This window comes from Gymnoscopelus braueri (assembly GCF_963280865.1).
Source record: "Gymnoscopelus braueri genome assembly, chromosome: 13".
Classification (NCBI taxonomy): Eukaryota; Metazoa; Chordata; class Actinopteri; order Myctophiformes; family Myctophidae; genus Gymnoscopelus; species Gymnoscopelus braueri.
In genome coordinates, this window is record NC_137615.1 from 52,018,641 (window position 1) to 52,035,328 (window position 16,688).

At 42.6% G+C, this 16,688-nt stretch overlaps 1 protein-coding gene across 4 annotated transcripts in view; it reads left to right on the forward strand.

Annotated features, from left to right (window-relative positions):
• The window catches only part of ccdc171 (coiled-coil domain containing 171), an 87,831-nt gene that overhangs the window by 7,113 nt on the left and 64,030 nt on the right, over positions 1-16,688 (forward strand). For all 4 annotated transcript variants that reach the window (XR_013934268.1, XM_080446448.1, XM_080446450.1 and 1 more), the window contains exons 5-14: positions 1,471-1,563; positions 2,615-2,754; positions 5,989-6,127; positions 6,455-6,557; positions 6,976-7,082; positions 8,291-8,380; positions 9,345-9,653; positions 10,116-10,283; positions 13,865-14,053; positions 15,604-15,916. Coding sequence is in view for 3 of the 4 variants with exons in the window: in XM_080446448.1 (XP_080302574.1) it covers positions 1,471-1,563; positions 2,615-2,754; positions 5,989-6,127; positions 6,455-6,557; positions 6,976-7,082; positions 8,291-8,380; positions 9,345-9,653; positions 10,116-10,283; positions 13,865-14,053; positions 15,604-15,916 (1,651 nt within the window). In the remaining variant the exon portion in view is untranslated. The remainder of the gene's footprint in view (positions 1-1,470; positions 1,564-2,614; positions 2,755-5,988; positions 6,128-6,454; positions 6,558-6,975; positions 7,083-8,290; positions 8,381-9,344; positions 9,654-10,115; positions 10,284-13,864; positions 14,054-15,603; positions 15,917-16,688) is intronic.

Genomic DNA, 16,688 nt, shown 5'->3' on the forward strand with positions numbered 1-16,688 from the left:
GGCAGGGAATGAGTTAATACAATATAACTCCCTGCTCTTCTATTGAGACATTTAGATTGTGTCAAAGGTCATGTCTCACCTAGACACAGGATCTGACACGAATTCTGAGCTGATGGTCAAGATTCAATTTATCCCCTGAGCAAGCAGCCAGGCTCTATTAGCTCAATGGTAAAACAAAATCAGCATTTGCACAGGAAACCAGGTTCAAATCCGGGGTAGAAGAGGAAAAGTTACATGGTGCAGCCTTAAAGCATAATGACACTTTGGTAGAGGTTGGGTTGTGTAGTTACAGTACCTTGCCATGATGTAACTCCAAATACGGTACTGTATTAGTGACATATCTTCAATGGTTACTCCATTGATTAGAAATTGATCATTCACAAATGATTCTCCTCATTGACTTACATTGCAGTGAATCAGCTCTCAAATACACCATTTTAGTACATAAATGAACACAACCAAAGCAGATTCTGCCAATACATAACATTATGAAACCTGACGCGGCATTTAAAAATAAAATACAAATGTAAATTCCCTGGGCCCAAGAGTTAAAAGCTTTGAATCCCTACCCGCCTGGATCAGAATTGGATTTTAGATCGTTCAAAACCAATAAACAGGACTGGAATCACTTTGTTTCTGTGACCTTAGAAATATCTCAGCAATCATTATGTCAATAACAATTATACGTTTGTTTGATTAATCAAATTATTATTTTTAACCACCTGAACCCCAGCATCAGTATTGTAGGGAACGCTGTAGCTGAGAATAGCAGATCGACAAGCTCACAACCTGTCTAGCTGTGACACGTTGTCGATTGGCTATTTTCAGTGAAAGCTTTAGCTATGAGCTTGTAGATCTGCTATTTTTGAAAAATCTTGAAAATAATATGTGCAAATCTTTGAATATATATATATATATGTTTTTAAAGCATAACATTTTAACTCTAATCTTTGCTTCTGGGGGATTCTACAAATGTCTTCTAAATCCTAACCGTTTTATAAAAAAAACGTATGTGGCTATAATCAGAGATTCTCAAACTTTTTCATGTCAAGGACCTCCAAAATTATATGTATTTGGCCGCGGACCCCCCATCTCAAAATATGTTGTTCCAGGGACCCTCAGAAGCAAAGATTTTAGTTAAAAACGGTCGCTTTAAAAAATATATATATTCAAAGATTTGCACAAATTTTCACTATTTTTCCAAAAAATGGCAGATCTACAAGCTCATAGCACGGCACAATGAGCTTGTAGATCTGGTATTTTTGAATAGCCAAAGAAATCTAAAAATGACACAGATGCGTTCCCGGTCTTAAGGTTTTGAACTCTAGGGCCCTGCTGATTTTACTGTTTGGACGAATTAGGAAGAATATCCAGACTGGATGTAGCGTAAAAATGTATTGAAATTGATTTCATTTGTGAGGGAGGTCTGTCCCATCCAACTCAGCTGTGTGATGTGAATGTTGTTTGTAGTTATCAGGTCAGAAGGTGAAGAGTTTACAATCCAACGTGGAAGCAGAGAGATCTGCTCACCTGGAGACCAAGTTCAACTCTGAGATCATACAGGTAACACACACACACACTCACACTCACACTCACACTCACACTCACACTCACACGCACACACACACACTACAAAACGCTTCAGTGAGATGTGATGTGACAGTGAACGAATTAAGTCAAATCACCAGTAGGTGGCAGTAGAACACCATAGTACTGTAGTTCACTGATTTTAGAAGTCCATTTAGACCACTGGTTCCCAAACATTGGGTAGGAAGTAAAAATCCCCTTTTTATTTTCCTTGTTTTAATACAAAATAATAATAATAATAATCAAAGGGATTCCAAAAATAAAACCCTTTTTTTTAAAAAGAAGTAGTGAAAATGTCTCTCTTTTGGATTTCAAGCTAAAAAGTTTGGGAACCACTGATTTTACACAAATCAGTGCAGATCTACACAGTAAAATCCTCAGTGTTAATTTACCTCTGATGGACTACAAATGTACAGAGTTACAAGTGGATGAGTGAACACTGAGGACTTTACTGTGTGGAATAATGTGGATACATACAGTAGGAGGAAATAGTGTGCTGGGCTGCACACTATTGTCTCTATTATTGCCCCTATTTAATGACTTTCATTATTCAATCAATCTGCAAGTAATTTATAATACAAATAATAAAGTGCTAGTTATCTATTAATGACATTCAGCAAATGGTCTGGCCTGCCGGGAATCTAATCAGCTGGGACCCGCTGAGCAAGAGACCAGAGATGCAAGTTAGCTATAGCTAACTCTGACCTAACAGTTTTTTGTGCATGGCCCCTGTTAAAGAAAGAAAATAATGCAGAGCATTGCATCCACGTGGTATCGGGTCTCCCATTTGTTCTCTAATCTTATGTGAGACTTTGTTTCATCCAAACTCTGGTGTTGTTGTACAACTGTGTGTGTGTGTGTGTGTGTGTGTGTGTGTGTGTGTGTGTGTGTGTGTGTGTGTGTGTGTGTGTGTGTGTGTGTGTGTGTGTGTGTGTGTGTGTGTGTGTGTGTGTGTGTGTGTGTGTGTGTGTGTGTGTGTGTGTGTGTGTGTGTGTGTGTGTGTGTGTGTGTGCGCGTGCGCGCGCAGTTGCGTATCAGAGACCTAGAGGCAGCAGTGTCAGTAGAGCGGTGTGGCCACCAGGAGGCGCTCTCCAGCCTGGAGATGTTGAGGAGTCAGTTCATAGAGCTTGAGAGAGCTGCCAGTCTGGACAGAGATGCACACCACAAGTAAGACAAGTTCCTTCCATCCAAACCACACATGGAAACTGTAGTTTGCATCCAAACTCATGGATTAAAGTTCTCAGTCATTTGGATTTGGAAGCATGTTGCGCAGCGACAATAGACGATCTACAGCTTGTAGATCGGCTATTACTATAGAGTACAGAAGTCCTGACGTCACTCGTTCATCCCCAGGTTCGTAAAGTAATTTCTCTATGGAGAATAACATTGCGTCATCTTAGAATCGTCTCATATAAGAATTGTGGTCAAAAAATAAACAAACTGTCTCTGCGATATTGTCAGGGAGGAGGTTCTGTATCGTTTATGATAGTCAGTCACTTATATTTGATACAGTCTGTTTCTGGAGAAAATGTAACTAATTCGGCGGAAGTAACATTATCGTTTTCTCGCCGTCAGTTGATGCTTCATATCCATAAGAGTCAAACCGCCGGGATCATGTGTTTGTTTTTGGAACACAGTTCTTATTTGATGCGATATTAAATACATCTATGGGAATTCAGAATGGGGGTGGAAAACCGCGAATCAGGTAGACAAACCTAGGATGTGTACATTACGTCAGACTTCGGTGCTCTATAGCTAGACCGATATCTATCGGTTTGATCCTCGGAACCCCCTCAAGGACCCCTGGTCGTCCCCGGACCCCACTTTGAGAACCACTGTCCTAGACGACAATGTTTGGACCAAGATTTTGTCAAAAAGCAAAAACATTTTCTAATCAATCTGAAAGGCTTTTATTTGATCTAGTTTCTATGTGATAACATATTTCTTATAAGAGAAGAAGAAGGCAATAAAATGCTAACTTTTTGATGTAGATACAAGATAAACACATGAACGGAACTTTATCTAACCATTCAAAAGTTTAGAAAATGTTGGATGCCGGTTGGAAATGGAAGGACTTTAAAGTGTGTGTGTGTGTGTGTGTGTGTGTGTGTGTGTGTGTGTGTGTGTGTGTGTGTGTGTGTGTGTGTGTGTGTGTGTGTGTGTGTGTGTGTGTGTGTGTGTGTGTGTGTGTGTGTGTGTGTGTGTGTGTGGGGGTTAATGTCATGATAACAGCTCTTGAGGAATTCCATCTACCCCAAGTTTATGTTGACATTGTTAAAGATGTGTACACTGGTTCATTCATACAGGTTATCTGTGGTAAACAGCTCACAGACCCCATCCCTCTCCAAGTAGGTGTTAAGACTGGCTGTCCATGGAGCGCTGTTAATTTTGTGTTGGCACTTAACCAATGGTTAAGATGGCTCTGTATGTGTGCCCCCGCCAATATAATTTCCACTAACCCTGTTCAGGGGTATGCAGACGATGTCCAGTTAGCCTCTCATCATGGGGCTGTAATAAAGAACATGCTCTCCAAAACCGATTCCTTTTTGGAATGGTCAGGATTAGAGGTAAAAGAATCCAAATGTGCAGTTTTATATGAAAGGCGGAGCGGAGGAAATCGCTGGTACCACTCTAAAACAGATACACTAACTGATTTCACAATTTGCAATAAACCCCTTAAAGTCTATTCACGTCACGAGACTTACACATATTTGGGCCACAAGTTTAATGTGGCAGGCGAGTGGGGCGATCAGGTCGAGGTAATCATTGCTGAGTACTCCAGCAGACTCGACTTGATCCACACATCGCCTCTGCCTCCAATCATGAAACTGGAGGCAGTCAGAATAATAGCATTGGCCAAGGTACAACATCTTTTCTCCAATGTACATGTTCCACGAAAATCACTACGTGATTTGACTGACAAAACTGTGCACTTAGTGAGACAATGGACTGGTCTTAACACACACACAACATGTGACATTATATTTCACAGTAAACGTGAGGGTGGTTTGGGTGTTCCCAATTTTGAATGGACATATATTGCTACGAGGCTCTCCCACTTGTTAAATATGCTGAACAATGATGACCAGTATGTGAGAGAGCTTGCACGTTCATCTCTATTCCTGGACCTAAAACGACGTAAGGTCCCCCTGGCATGTGGCTCGGATCCTAGCTTCCTAGGCTTCAGGAGGAAACCTAGTGGAAAGCTAGACAGTCGCTCTCCCGGCTTCGGTGTGTGGTCAGACTGGCCGGACTTAAACGATCTGTGCTGTTGGGCTGATGTTACCTTGAAGTGGTTAGGGTCTAACTCAGAGGCGATGGCTGTCTCGGAGGACTTTATATCTGACCCCAGTATCTCTGTCAGAGCATCTATGACTGTGTGTGGAACAGAACACCAACTCCCACTGACTAATGCCCGAGGTCGCCTCTTATGGGCACAACAGCAAAGGCAGCGGCAGCATTGGACTGAACTGGGGTTGCAAGGGAAGACTGCATGTCTCCCCGCTGCGGGCCATTCTGTCTCGCACTCTGTGCTCAAAAATTTTGCTTTAGACAAATGCATTGTTGTCTTTACTCTGAAAGCGAGGTTGCAGGTTTTACCAACTAAACTTAACCTCTCCATCTGGTTTCCAGGCAACCATGCTCCTCACTGTATACATCATGGTCATGAACAAATAGCTGAAACCATGTCCCACATCTTAAATGGGTGCCATGTATACAGGGGACTCTACATAAGTAGGCATGACAGAATAGTGGATTTGATATCTAAAGATATCACTTCTATTTTTAGGTCTGTATAAGCATTCTACTGTGAAGCCGAGCATGTTTAACCTGTGTAACGATGATTCTGTGTTCTCTAACATCTCAGCTAACACCCCTGATGTCATTGTTGTTAATGAAAACCATAGGGAGGTGTTCATTTTCGAGGTCGGCTGTACTTTTGATTACAGCTTAGAGGAAGCCTTCCTAACCAAAGTGCTAAAATATCATCAGCTAGAGCAGACCATCTCTCAGCTAGGCTACAGATGTAAACTTTTGGTTTTTATCTTTGGTAGTCTAGGACACGTGCACAAGTTGGTTGTGAAGGGCCTGCAAATGGCCGGCCTCTCCAAAAGGAGGGCTAAACAATTAGCAAGGTACTGCTCAATATCAGCTATTATAGGAAGCCGCTCAATCTGGAGGAGGCGTTGCTTCCTTTATCCATGATTGTTGTCCGCTGTGTTCGACAAGTATGCCATCTTTTGTTTTGTATGTAACAATGCTCTGCTTTACATGCGCTTTGTAACTAACTGTTTTCCCTTCATCTGACTGCACTGGCAATGTTTATGTCCTTTGTACATCCTGTACTTATTATGTGGACATAAATAAATATTTCAAATGTGTGTGTGTGTGTGTGTGTAGGTTGCAGAAGGAGTACGAGCAGTGTAGATGTGAGCTGAGCGTCGCCGTGGAGACGGAGAGGAAGAGGAGCTCTGAGCTGATGGACAGACTAGAGGAAGAGGAGAGACAACACACACACTGTCTGTCACTGTTACAGCAGGTACACACACACACACACACACACACACTGTCTGTCTGTCACTGTTACAACAGGTACACACACAAACTGCATGTCACTGTTACAACAGGTACACACACTTACACATGAAAGCAGGTTGGCTCATTAATATGCAAGAGCTGTTTGTTTTTAAAGACATTAATGTGTGTGTGTGTGTGTGTGTGTGTGTGTGTGTGTGTGTGTGTGTGTGTGTGTGTGTGTGTGTGTGTGTGTGTGTGTGTGTGTGTGTGTGTGTGTGTGTGTGTGTGTGTGTGTGTGTGTGTGTGTGTGTGTGTGTGTGTGTGTGTGTGTGCGCGCGCGTGCGTGCAGGCTGGGAAGACACGGTCCTGTATAGAAGAGACGTACATGAACTGTATAAACCAGATCCAACACACACTACAGCGACACAACATTGTAACAACACACAACACAGGTACGTGTTTTTTTGTTTAGTTTTTCCTTGACCACAAATGTACAGAATGTGATTTAGATAGCATGTTGTTTAGACCAGTGGTTGTCAAACTTTTTCATGTCAAGGACCCCCAAAATGAATGTATGTATTTGGTTGCGGACCCCCCCCCCCCCCCCATCTCAAAAATATTTTGTGCCAGGGAGTAGGGACCTAAGCAAACATTTGAGTTCAAAATGTACGCTTTAAAAATATAGATTTTAAAAAATATAGCGGCAAAAAGTGACGCGCTATGAGCTTGTATATCTGCTATTTTTGAATGGCCAAAGTATAAAATATAATATAGTTTTTAGTGGTGTTTACCTGGTGTTTTCGAAGCACTACAATACAGTACATTGTTCAGGTTCCCAGATTGCTGTAATGTTAACTTGTTTGTTTCCAGAGGCTGCAGATAGACAGGACACACACACGCACACTGATGCTGTTCTACTACTACTGAAGAACACACTGAGCTACTACCAACACACACTGGACAACACTAACACACAGGTACGCAAAGAAAACTGGCACCGGGTGAAAAAGGGTTACGATCGTGGGGGAAAAAAAACCTAAAAAAATAAATTGTCATCTAGGATCATAGAACCTATCATCAGTCTAAACAGTATAATATCCAAAAAGCTATAGGTCTAAAATGCCAGGTCTACAAATTAATGACCTGGTATCTGTCTGCATAACATTCTATCTAAATCTTTTTAGCCTATGCATAAGCCTGCAAGGTCGTCAAGGCACACACACACACGCACACGCACGTGTGCAACTCCTACTGCCAATACACACAACACTAACAAACAGATACACACAAGTGTCTGTACACGCATATTGTGACAATATCTTTCTTTCTTTCTTACGTGATAAAAGTAGCGAAAATAACAATCTACAAGCAATAGATCATTGACATCCTCCAATAACTAACCAAAGCTCTGTGCCTCTGTAGCTCTGTGGCTCTGTAGCTGTCTGTGCTGTGTGCAAAAAATCGCCCAGCCATTGACCATTACCATGTGCACGGAACACCGAAGCCCGTTTTTCGCTTTCCCCAAATGTCAGCTGTTTATTAGCGTTTTTATGTAAAAGAATGTCGCCATGGTTACGACTCCCCAGCTGTGGGATGGCCTTCCGACCTATGGGATGAATGATCAAACTGCGCATGCGTCGAATCCATAGACCCACTGTGTTACACTGTTGCCGTCTACCACAAGCACACACAGAGAACGTGCTTACGCGGCGACGGGACGTGCGCGTGTGCGGTTCTTTCACAAGCACACATAGAGGAACGTGCTTAAGCGGTGACGGGTCCGTCCGGCCGTGTATGTTTGTGTGGGGACGCGGCGATGGGACACGCCGTGCACGCATGTGTTGGAACTGTTGCAGGTACCAACAGTCACTTTCCATCCCTGATATACTATCTGTGCACAGCGCATAACCCAAACTGCATATACTTTGGGTGCTCATATCCCCCGACGGGTATGGACTAGTAGTATTAATCAATAAGTTGTGTGCATAAATGTACTCCCAGGTTTCCTGTCCCGGTTCATTTTCCCACAGCTTCTTTTGATATCACTGTGTAACGTTTTGTTACTGTACATTTGTAGCTGTCTTACTGCTTCTTAGTGTTTAGCGGTTTCTTGCTCTAACTATGGTTTGTGTGTGTGCTTGCGTGCGTGTGCGTGTGTGTGTGTGTGTGTGATTGTGTGCGTCAGCTCCAGGAGTTGCTGTGTGCCTCAGAGAGACTGGAGCAGGACAACCAGACTCACAGACACATCAACTCACAGCAACTCAAACACATTGAGGTACAACAACAACCACACACACACACGCACACACCTACACACCTACACACACACACACGCACGCACGCACGCACGCACGCACGCACGCACGCACGCACGCACGCACGCACGCAAGCACACACGCACACACCTACACACACACACACACACTCTGAGGTACATCCTCTCATCCACTTCACCAAATGTGTCACAGTTTGAGCCGCCCAGTCCACTGGAGTCTTTGTAGACCTTTTCTACCACCGATCCATGTTTTTCTTTATTTCTGTATAACTTAACCTTGTCTTTTAAAGAAGTATAAAAGAACAAAAATCCCCAAATTGCTGACATTCCCAGAATTCAGGAAAAACCTCAGCGTTTTAACAAAATTCCTTACATGAAAAAAAGAAAATGACCACAAAAAAATGCATAAATGATTCCAAACTTTGTCGTACAGCAAAGAGCAAAAATATCAGATCTACAAGCTCACAACAAGTTGGAGCTCTTGTAAATTTGGAGCTCTTTCTACTTTTATAAAAAAATAAGAAAAACTAAGTTTATTAACTCATTGAGTGCCAACGTGTTTCACGTGTTTTACCGCTATGGTGCAACGTGCCATTAACGTGTTTCACGTGTTTTTGAAAAAAAAATAAAAAAACGAACTAAACTTTCTTGAACCCAAGATATCATTATCTGAAGATTTGCAGCTCCATCCACTCCTTGTTTAACTTATAACTGAAAAAGGCTGTATCTCGCTTCCTAAGCACTTTTTTTTTACTTTGAAAAAAAAATCGTACTGGCCAGAAATAGCCAGAAATAATTCAGGCACTCAATGAGTTAATGGGTTATAAATGTGATTAAAAACAAACTGATTGGCTCCAATGGAACGAGGGAGGGAAAACATCAACATACAACTAAGCATCAAGTGACTGCTAAAGTGACTTTACAGGACTCCCACTCGTTGGACTCATCTGTCACATGTCCCCAGGAGTCTGACCTGCTATTGGCCAACACGAGGGAGGAAGTGACGCACCTATGCCAGGAGAGCTCTGATTCGTCGGCGCTGACACACAGGCTCCGGGTGGAAGTGGAGAGCGCCCAACTCACCCTGGAGACAGAGCGACAGGGCAGGGAGGAGGAGAGAAGGATAGACAGGGAGGAGAGGGAGAGAGAGAGCGAACAGAGGGAGAGAGAAAGGGAGGAGCGGGAGAGAGAGAGGGAGGACAGGGAGAGAGAGAGGGAGGAGGGCAAGGCGGAGCTCCAACGTGTCACAGAAGTCTTCCAGAAAGAATCCAAGGTACCCACAGGTTTATCTGTATCAGTGGTGGAAAAAGTACTCAAATTCTTTACTTAAGTACCGTAAAAGGATCAATACTGTAATGTAGAAATACTCTGTGTACCGGTAAAAGTCAGGAATTCAAAATGTACTTGAGTAAAAATACAAAAGTATTGTTATCAAAATGCATGTATCTGCATGTATCTGCAAACGGGCATGTGACGTTGATTATACTATGGCCTGTCGGCCAAGGTGGCCGGCCCCAAAATTGCCTAGCGGAAACCCTGGGTGGTGGACAGGAACTTTATCCCTGTGCTGTGTGTGTGTGTGTGTGTGTGTGTGTGTGTGTGTGTGTGTGTGTGTGTGTGTGTGTGTGTGTGTGTGTGTGTGTGTGTGTGTGTGTGTGTGTGTGTGTGTGTGTGTGTGTGTGTGTGTGTGTGTGTGTGTGTGTGTGTGTGTGTGTGTGTGTGTGTGTGTGTGTAGGAGCGTGTGTCGTTCCTGTACTCTCTGTACCAGCGTTTGGTGGCGGGCTGTGTGCTGTTGGACGCCTCCCAGTGCATGCTGGGTAACTTCTCGTGCTCGGAGCTGTGTGACCTCATCGTAGAACAGGTCAACACCCTGACCTCTGACCTCAACAGAGCCAATGACACGGTGAGTTTACACCGTACACTCCTCAGTGTTCATTTAAAGGTAGGGTAAGTGATATTTTTTTGTAAAATATTTGTTTTAGTTAACACATTGGGTGCCAGAGGTTTATTAAAATATTATACGTTGAGTGCCTGCATTTCTTCCATCCACTTGCGTTATACGTTTCGTGCTGTGAGAAGCCCCGACGCGGAAGTGCATGTAAACAAAGCGTGCGTGCGAGACGGCGGAGGGTCCCGACTAACTCCTGGAACAATAATATTTCCAACGCAACCCTCCATTGCAGCGTGATCGCCGATCGAAAACGGCTCGTTTCCACCACATTAAAAAGAAATGGAGATATTAAGCTTTTGGTCAAGGAGATAACATTGAAAACGCCGACCGGAAGGATTTTTGACATGGAGCCACATCCAGCCTCTTCTTCTCAGAAACTCCTTGGGTGATGTCAAAGTTTCGTTTTAGCGCCCCACGTGGGCCACTCGTATAAAAATAGAATTGGGTCAAAAACGGTCCGGACCGTTTTCGGCACTTCTCGTTTGGACCCTCAAAAACGGTCCGGACCGTTTTTGGCATTCAATGTGTTAAAAAGGTTAAAGTTCTATATTCTGATAGTAATCATTGCTACAGAGCGTCACAGGGGTCTCTCCAGCTCTTTAGTAAACAGAATAGGCCTATAGTACATTTTCAGGTAGGTGACAAAATGTAAGCCAATCAGGAGAGAGCACTGAAAATGCATTTTCTGTTTATTAAAGAGCTGGAGAGACATGGAGACTCCTTTTACTGAACAAACACTCTATAGCAATGATTACTATCAGAATATAGAGCTATTTAACACTTATTTTAACCAAAGTAAATCACTTACCCTACCTTTAACTCAGAGTTACAAATGGATAAATGAACACTGAGGATGTTACTGTATGAGTGTGATTATGATTATATCTGAACTCTTTGGGTCAGAAAAATACCTAATTGTGACTGATAAATCCCATAGCCTGCAATTGGCTGGCTGGTCGCCATGCAGGTTACCATCATAGATATTAGAAACCTAGATACCTCATTGGCCTCTGCAGTTCATTGGGGCGACTGGTATCGCAATACACGGCGGCTCTTCCGTCTTCCGCAGGGAACCTGTCACTCAAAGTGACTACTGGCCAATCACAGCGCTCACAGTGCGTTGACTACTGGCCAATCACAGTGCGTCTTTTCCGGGACTTGTCAGTGCAATGGTTCTCAACCAGTGGTCCGGGAACCACCAGTGGTCCTTGAGGGGGTTCCAGGTGGTACCCAGCTAAATGATGGAGAGTTGATAACCAAATGGACCCTTATAGATCTTTAAATCTTGAGTATAACATTTCACTCTGTCAAGAGTCAAATTGTTAAACATCTGCATTACTTACTAAACAAGTACACAATTAGAGAACGTAAACAATTGTTATTTTGACAACATCTTATCGAACGATAACATATTCTACGTTTTGGGTGTGAGAGGCTAAAGCTTATCAAACGGTGTTCCGTGACTCAAATGCTGAATAAATAATGGACCTTGATATGAAAAAGGACCATGTCTCTTATTTGAATTTCACAAATAGATGTGGATGCCAAGTTCCAACTAACTAGATGCTGCGCACAGCTGCTGCCTCTCAAAGGGTTAAGAGCTGGGTTACAAAAAGACCCGCCCCCACCTGCCTCTGATTGGCCTACCGAACTTCCGAGTGTGTGACGCACACGGCAGCCCTGCGGAAGCAGGAAGCGCGCCCGAGATACAGACGCTTCAGAGCCGAATGAGGCGTCTACCTTTATATGTCTATGGTTACCATGCCAGGTTACCATTAACCAGAGTTCAAGGTTCAAGGTTCAAGGAGCTTTATTGTCATTCCATTACAGAACGAAATGTGTTACCTAGGTCCTGGTCATGGCAGCATAAATAAAATACAGCTAAACAAAACTGAAACTGTGCAATAAAAAAACAGAGTATAAAAGCAGCAACATTGAAAACAGCATTTAAAAACAATTCAAGTTTTCTCGTTCAGTTCTTAGTTCATTGTTCACGGGTAATTCTCACAGATCACTAGATCACTAATGCAATGATCATCATAGTTCAAGGTCAAGAGTTCATGATTCTCACAGCTTCTGGGTAGAAGCTATTTTCTTAGCCTGGTGGTACTGGCCTTGATGCTACGCAGCCTGCTGCCCGAGGGGAGGGGGGCAAACAGACCGTGAGCAGGGTGGGTGGCATCTTTCATGATGCTGGTAGCTTTATTCCTACACCTGCTGGTATAAATGTCACTGATGGCAGGTAGGCTGCTGCTTCCGGTGTTTTTTTTAAAAGCAGACTTGACACTTCTAGTAAGCTGAAATAGAAAGCACCAATCAATAAAGACTTCACAGGGGTGTAAGTGATATATTTTTGTTAAAATAAATGTTCATCTAAATAGCTCTATATTCTGAGAGTAATCATTGCTACGAAGTGTTTGTTCAGATCAGTTCAAAAATACATTTTCAGGTCAGGATATCAATTTGATCCAATCAGAGAGAGCTCACACAGGACAAATAAGTGGAATTGGAAGTGATGACACAAAATAAAATGGAACACACAATTGGAATTGGAACTTTTGATTCAGTTTTATTCATAGTCTTTTGAATCACATTCCATTAGTTTTAGTCATATTTTAGTCATCTGACATGTTTTACTGTTAGTCTAGTTTAGACTTAGAATTAGTTGACTAAAGTTGACTAAAATGTGTTTTGGCGGTGCCTTGATGGCTTCGTAATGGCTGATTTTACACTTTGTTGCATGCTGAAAATAGCCGATCTACAAGCTTGTAGATCTGCTATTTTCAGAGCGCAACGCCTGAGCGCAACCAAGAATAAAATGACTTCCACTAGTCCCTCACAATTTGTTGACGAAATTGTCAATATATTTAGTCTTAGTTTCAGTCATCATAGCTTAGTTTTTATTTTGTTTTTATTTTGTTTTCGTCAGTGAAAAAAGGTAGTTGACAAACATTTTTTGTCATCGTTTTTTAGTCGACGAAATCAACACTGGTTAGACTCCCTCGTTCTCGGGCGACTACTGACAATGAGGGCGGCCATAGCTGAGTGGTTAGTGAGCCCGCCTTGGGAGCCAGAGGCCCTGGTTGCCCCAGGTACGATTCCAGGCCACGCCAGCATATGTGTCGATGAAATGAAATTTGTCCCTGATCAAGACTCTTAACCCCTAATTGCTCACAGGCCCTCATTGGAAACAAGCCAGCAAGGACTTTCATGAACGTCCTGTTAAAAGGAATTATCCTTATCCTTATCCTATGAGCCACTCAAGACCTTCTCACTTAGTATGAGAATTTAGAGCGTTTTAAAACTTATTTTTACTTACTTTAACAAAACGCAAATTTGTTTGCATGATGAAAATGATATATTGTGATCAAATCCACATTGCCTATCCATAGTTCCAAACTGTTCATAAAACAGTGATTATATGAAATTCTTTAACATTCATCTTTTCTCTCTTGCTCTGTCCCTCTCTCTCTCTCTCTCTCTCTCTCTCTGTCTCTCTGTCTCTCTGTCTGTCTCTCTCTCTGTCTCTGTAGATGGTGCAGCTGCAGAGTGTGTGTGACAGTAAGAGTGTGTGTGTGCGTGAGCTGCAGAGGAGTCAGCAGTGTGTGTTGTCTCGTCTGGAGGAGAGTGTGCGACACAGGGAGCAGGCCTGGGACACGCACAGGAAGGAGATGGACCAGCAGCACACGCACACTGTCACACAACTACACAACAAAGCACAGGTAACACACACACACACACACACACACACACACAGCTAATCAGCACTGGACCTATCGGTGCCAAACGTTGTATGCACACTGCTACTACGACACTGAAGTACCACCACAACACTTTTTTTCACAGTTTTTTTTTTATATAATAAAGATATAAAGATCCACATATTATCTTTTTGTGTTTTTTCGGAAATGAATGCCCTACTTGATCATACCACAGCGTCACAAAAAAAGCATCAAAAGTGGCAGATCTACAAGCTTGAAACACGGCGCAAAGAGTGCATTTTGAGCTTGTAGATTTGCTACTTCTGCTGTTTTTAAATTTGAATCCTGAAAAGTAACTGTTTGGGACATATGAGGTTTCCACCCGACAGAGACGATATACTTTACTATAATTCACAGAATCTCTGTGTGACTGTCACGCAGAAAACTGTGCCGGCCGTAACTCGGAAAGGGTCCGACCGTTCGGTCTAAAACTTGTGTCTCATATGACCCCGAGGTGTGCGGTGCAGAATGTCACTAGAAACTAAAAAACTAAAAAACCTATACTGTATCAGTCGGCCCGCGGGTCTGAGAAAGACGCAGAAATTCTCTGTTTGTTCGGGAGATCGATCGTATGCATCGGCTTCCCTGATCCCTGACCATCAGCTTCATGGATTGGTGGAACGTTACGTCAAAAAGCCGTCCTAGTTTAACATTAATATCATGATGGAAGTTATTGGAGCTCTGATTGCATTGAAACCTTGGCCAAATATGGGCTACATTATAGACACAAGTCATAGATAGACAACTGACATAATAGATGACTATTTTCACAGGCTGGTAAGAGATCCACATTGGAGCAACTCCGTTCTTATGTGGATCCCGAGATCCGCATGATTCAAGTTTGATTCCTTTGCGTGATTTAGATCAGTGGTTTTCAAAGTGGGGTCCGGGGACCCCCAGGGGTTTTTGGGGGGGTTCCAGGGGATCTCCAGAAAAAGTAGTTGACATACAGTAGCATCACAATCATTTTAACCACTTTAACCTTTTATACTCTACAAGCTCATATAGCACAGCACAGAGTGTCACGCTCTGAGCTTGTAGATCTGCTATTTATCAAAAATCTTGAACATTGGTGAACATTTTTACACAAACCTTTGCTTCTGCACATCATATTTTCAGATGGGCGTTCCGCGGACAAGTATTTATATATTTGGGGGTCCTTGACGAGAAAAAGTTTGAGAACCACTGATTTAGATTGATGAAATACACATTTCAACATGCAATGGAGTTTTTCTGCACAGTTGCAGATAAACATTGCATATTATTATATATATATATGAAGAATTTTGATTTAATTACAAAAACATTAATACAAATTTAATCTGATTAATCAGTTTATTATTCAAATCAGATTTTATTATATTTTTTTCTTTTAATAAAAATGATGACATCATAAATGACATTGGAAGCTTCATTAGAAAACCTCAATCAGAAAAAGACATGGGACACAGCAGGTGACAATCATCCTACGTACACAACTCTCTCTCTCTCTGTGTGTGTCTCCCTCTCAGCTGTATCACTCTCAGGTGGAGTCTCTCCACCTGCGTGTCTCCTCTGTGGAGTGCGAGCGTTCCGCCGCGACTTCCGACCTCGCGCGCCTGCGGGGTCTCCTGACCCGGAGCCGAGGGGCACGCGCCACGCTCCTCGCCACGTGCGCACTCCTGGCCGGCGCGCTCGTGCACACCTACCGACGCGCGGGCGCCCTCTCCGCACAGCGCACCCTGTTCTATCGCCTCCTGGAGGAGAGAGAGGGAGTGGAGACGGAGGTCAGGAGACTGGTGGAGGCCCTGGGCGGAGAGGAGGAGACGGGGGGAGACACAGGAAGTATGGTTGCAACTATTCATTATGTTTCTTAGCGGTTATGCTACTGATTGCTTTTTCGATTCATTGAATAATGGAGAGGCACGCTTTTTGTGTAATAAAAAAAAGGGCCTCACTAATGGGGCTGTCACGATTACAAATTTAAGTTGACGATTAATTGTCACTCAAATAATTGCGATTAACGATTTTAATTGTGTGTTTGGCGTTGAACATTGGAGCACTATGAGGCCTTTTAGGCGTTGTAATAAAAAATTGCACAGGGCAGATATGACAAATATAATATATATTTATATAAATATAAATAATATGCAAGACATTATTGACATATTTAATAATTGTATGCATGTAAAAATAGCAGAAATAGCTGATCTACAAGCTTACAACGTGTCACGAAGTGACTCGTGAGCGTTTTTTGAACAACTTTACAGAATTGTCAATGTTCACTATAAAAAAAAAAATGTTCTCAGCCTCTAGCAGATAGAAAATGTTATGTTCATAAGAAAAAATAGAAAATCAATAAAAAATGAAAGACAGATATACGTGTATATCATCCTATTATATATTAAGGAAAACCTCTGTCCGCCATTCAGTCTGTTCTGCATGTTTCAGCTCAGTGGGTTGAATAATTGATCTGAACGTGCACACGGGCATTGACCATTAGCATTTGCACACAGTGATGTGGCCCTTTTTTCACTTTCCCGAAATCTAAGATGTTTATTAGCGTTTTTGTGTAATCACCGAAGATTCGGCATTCGGGTTATGGGTTCTGTTGTCA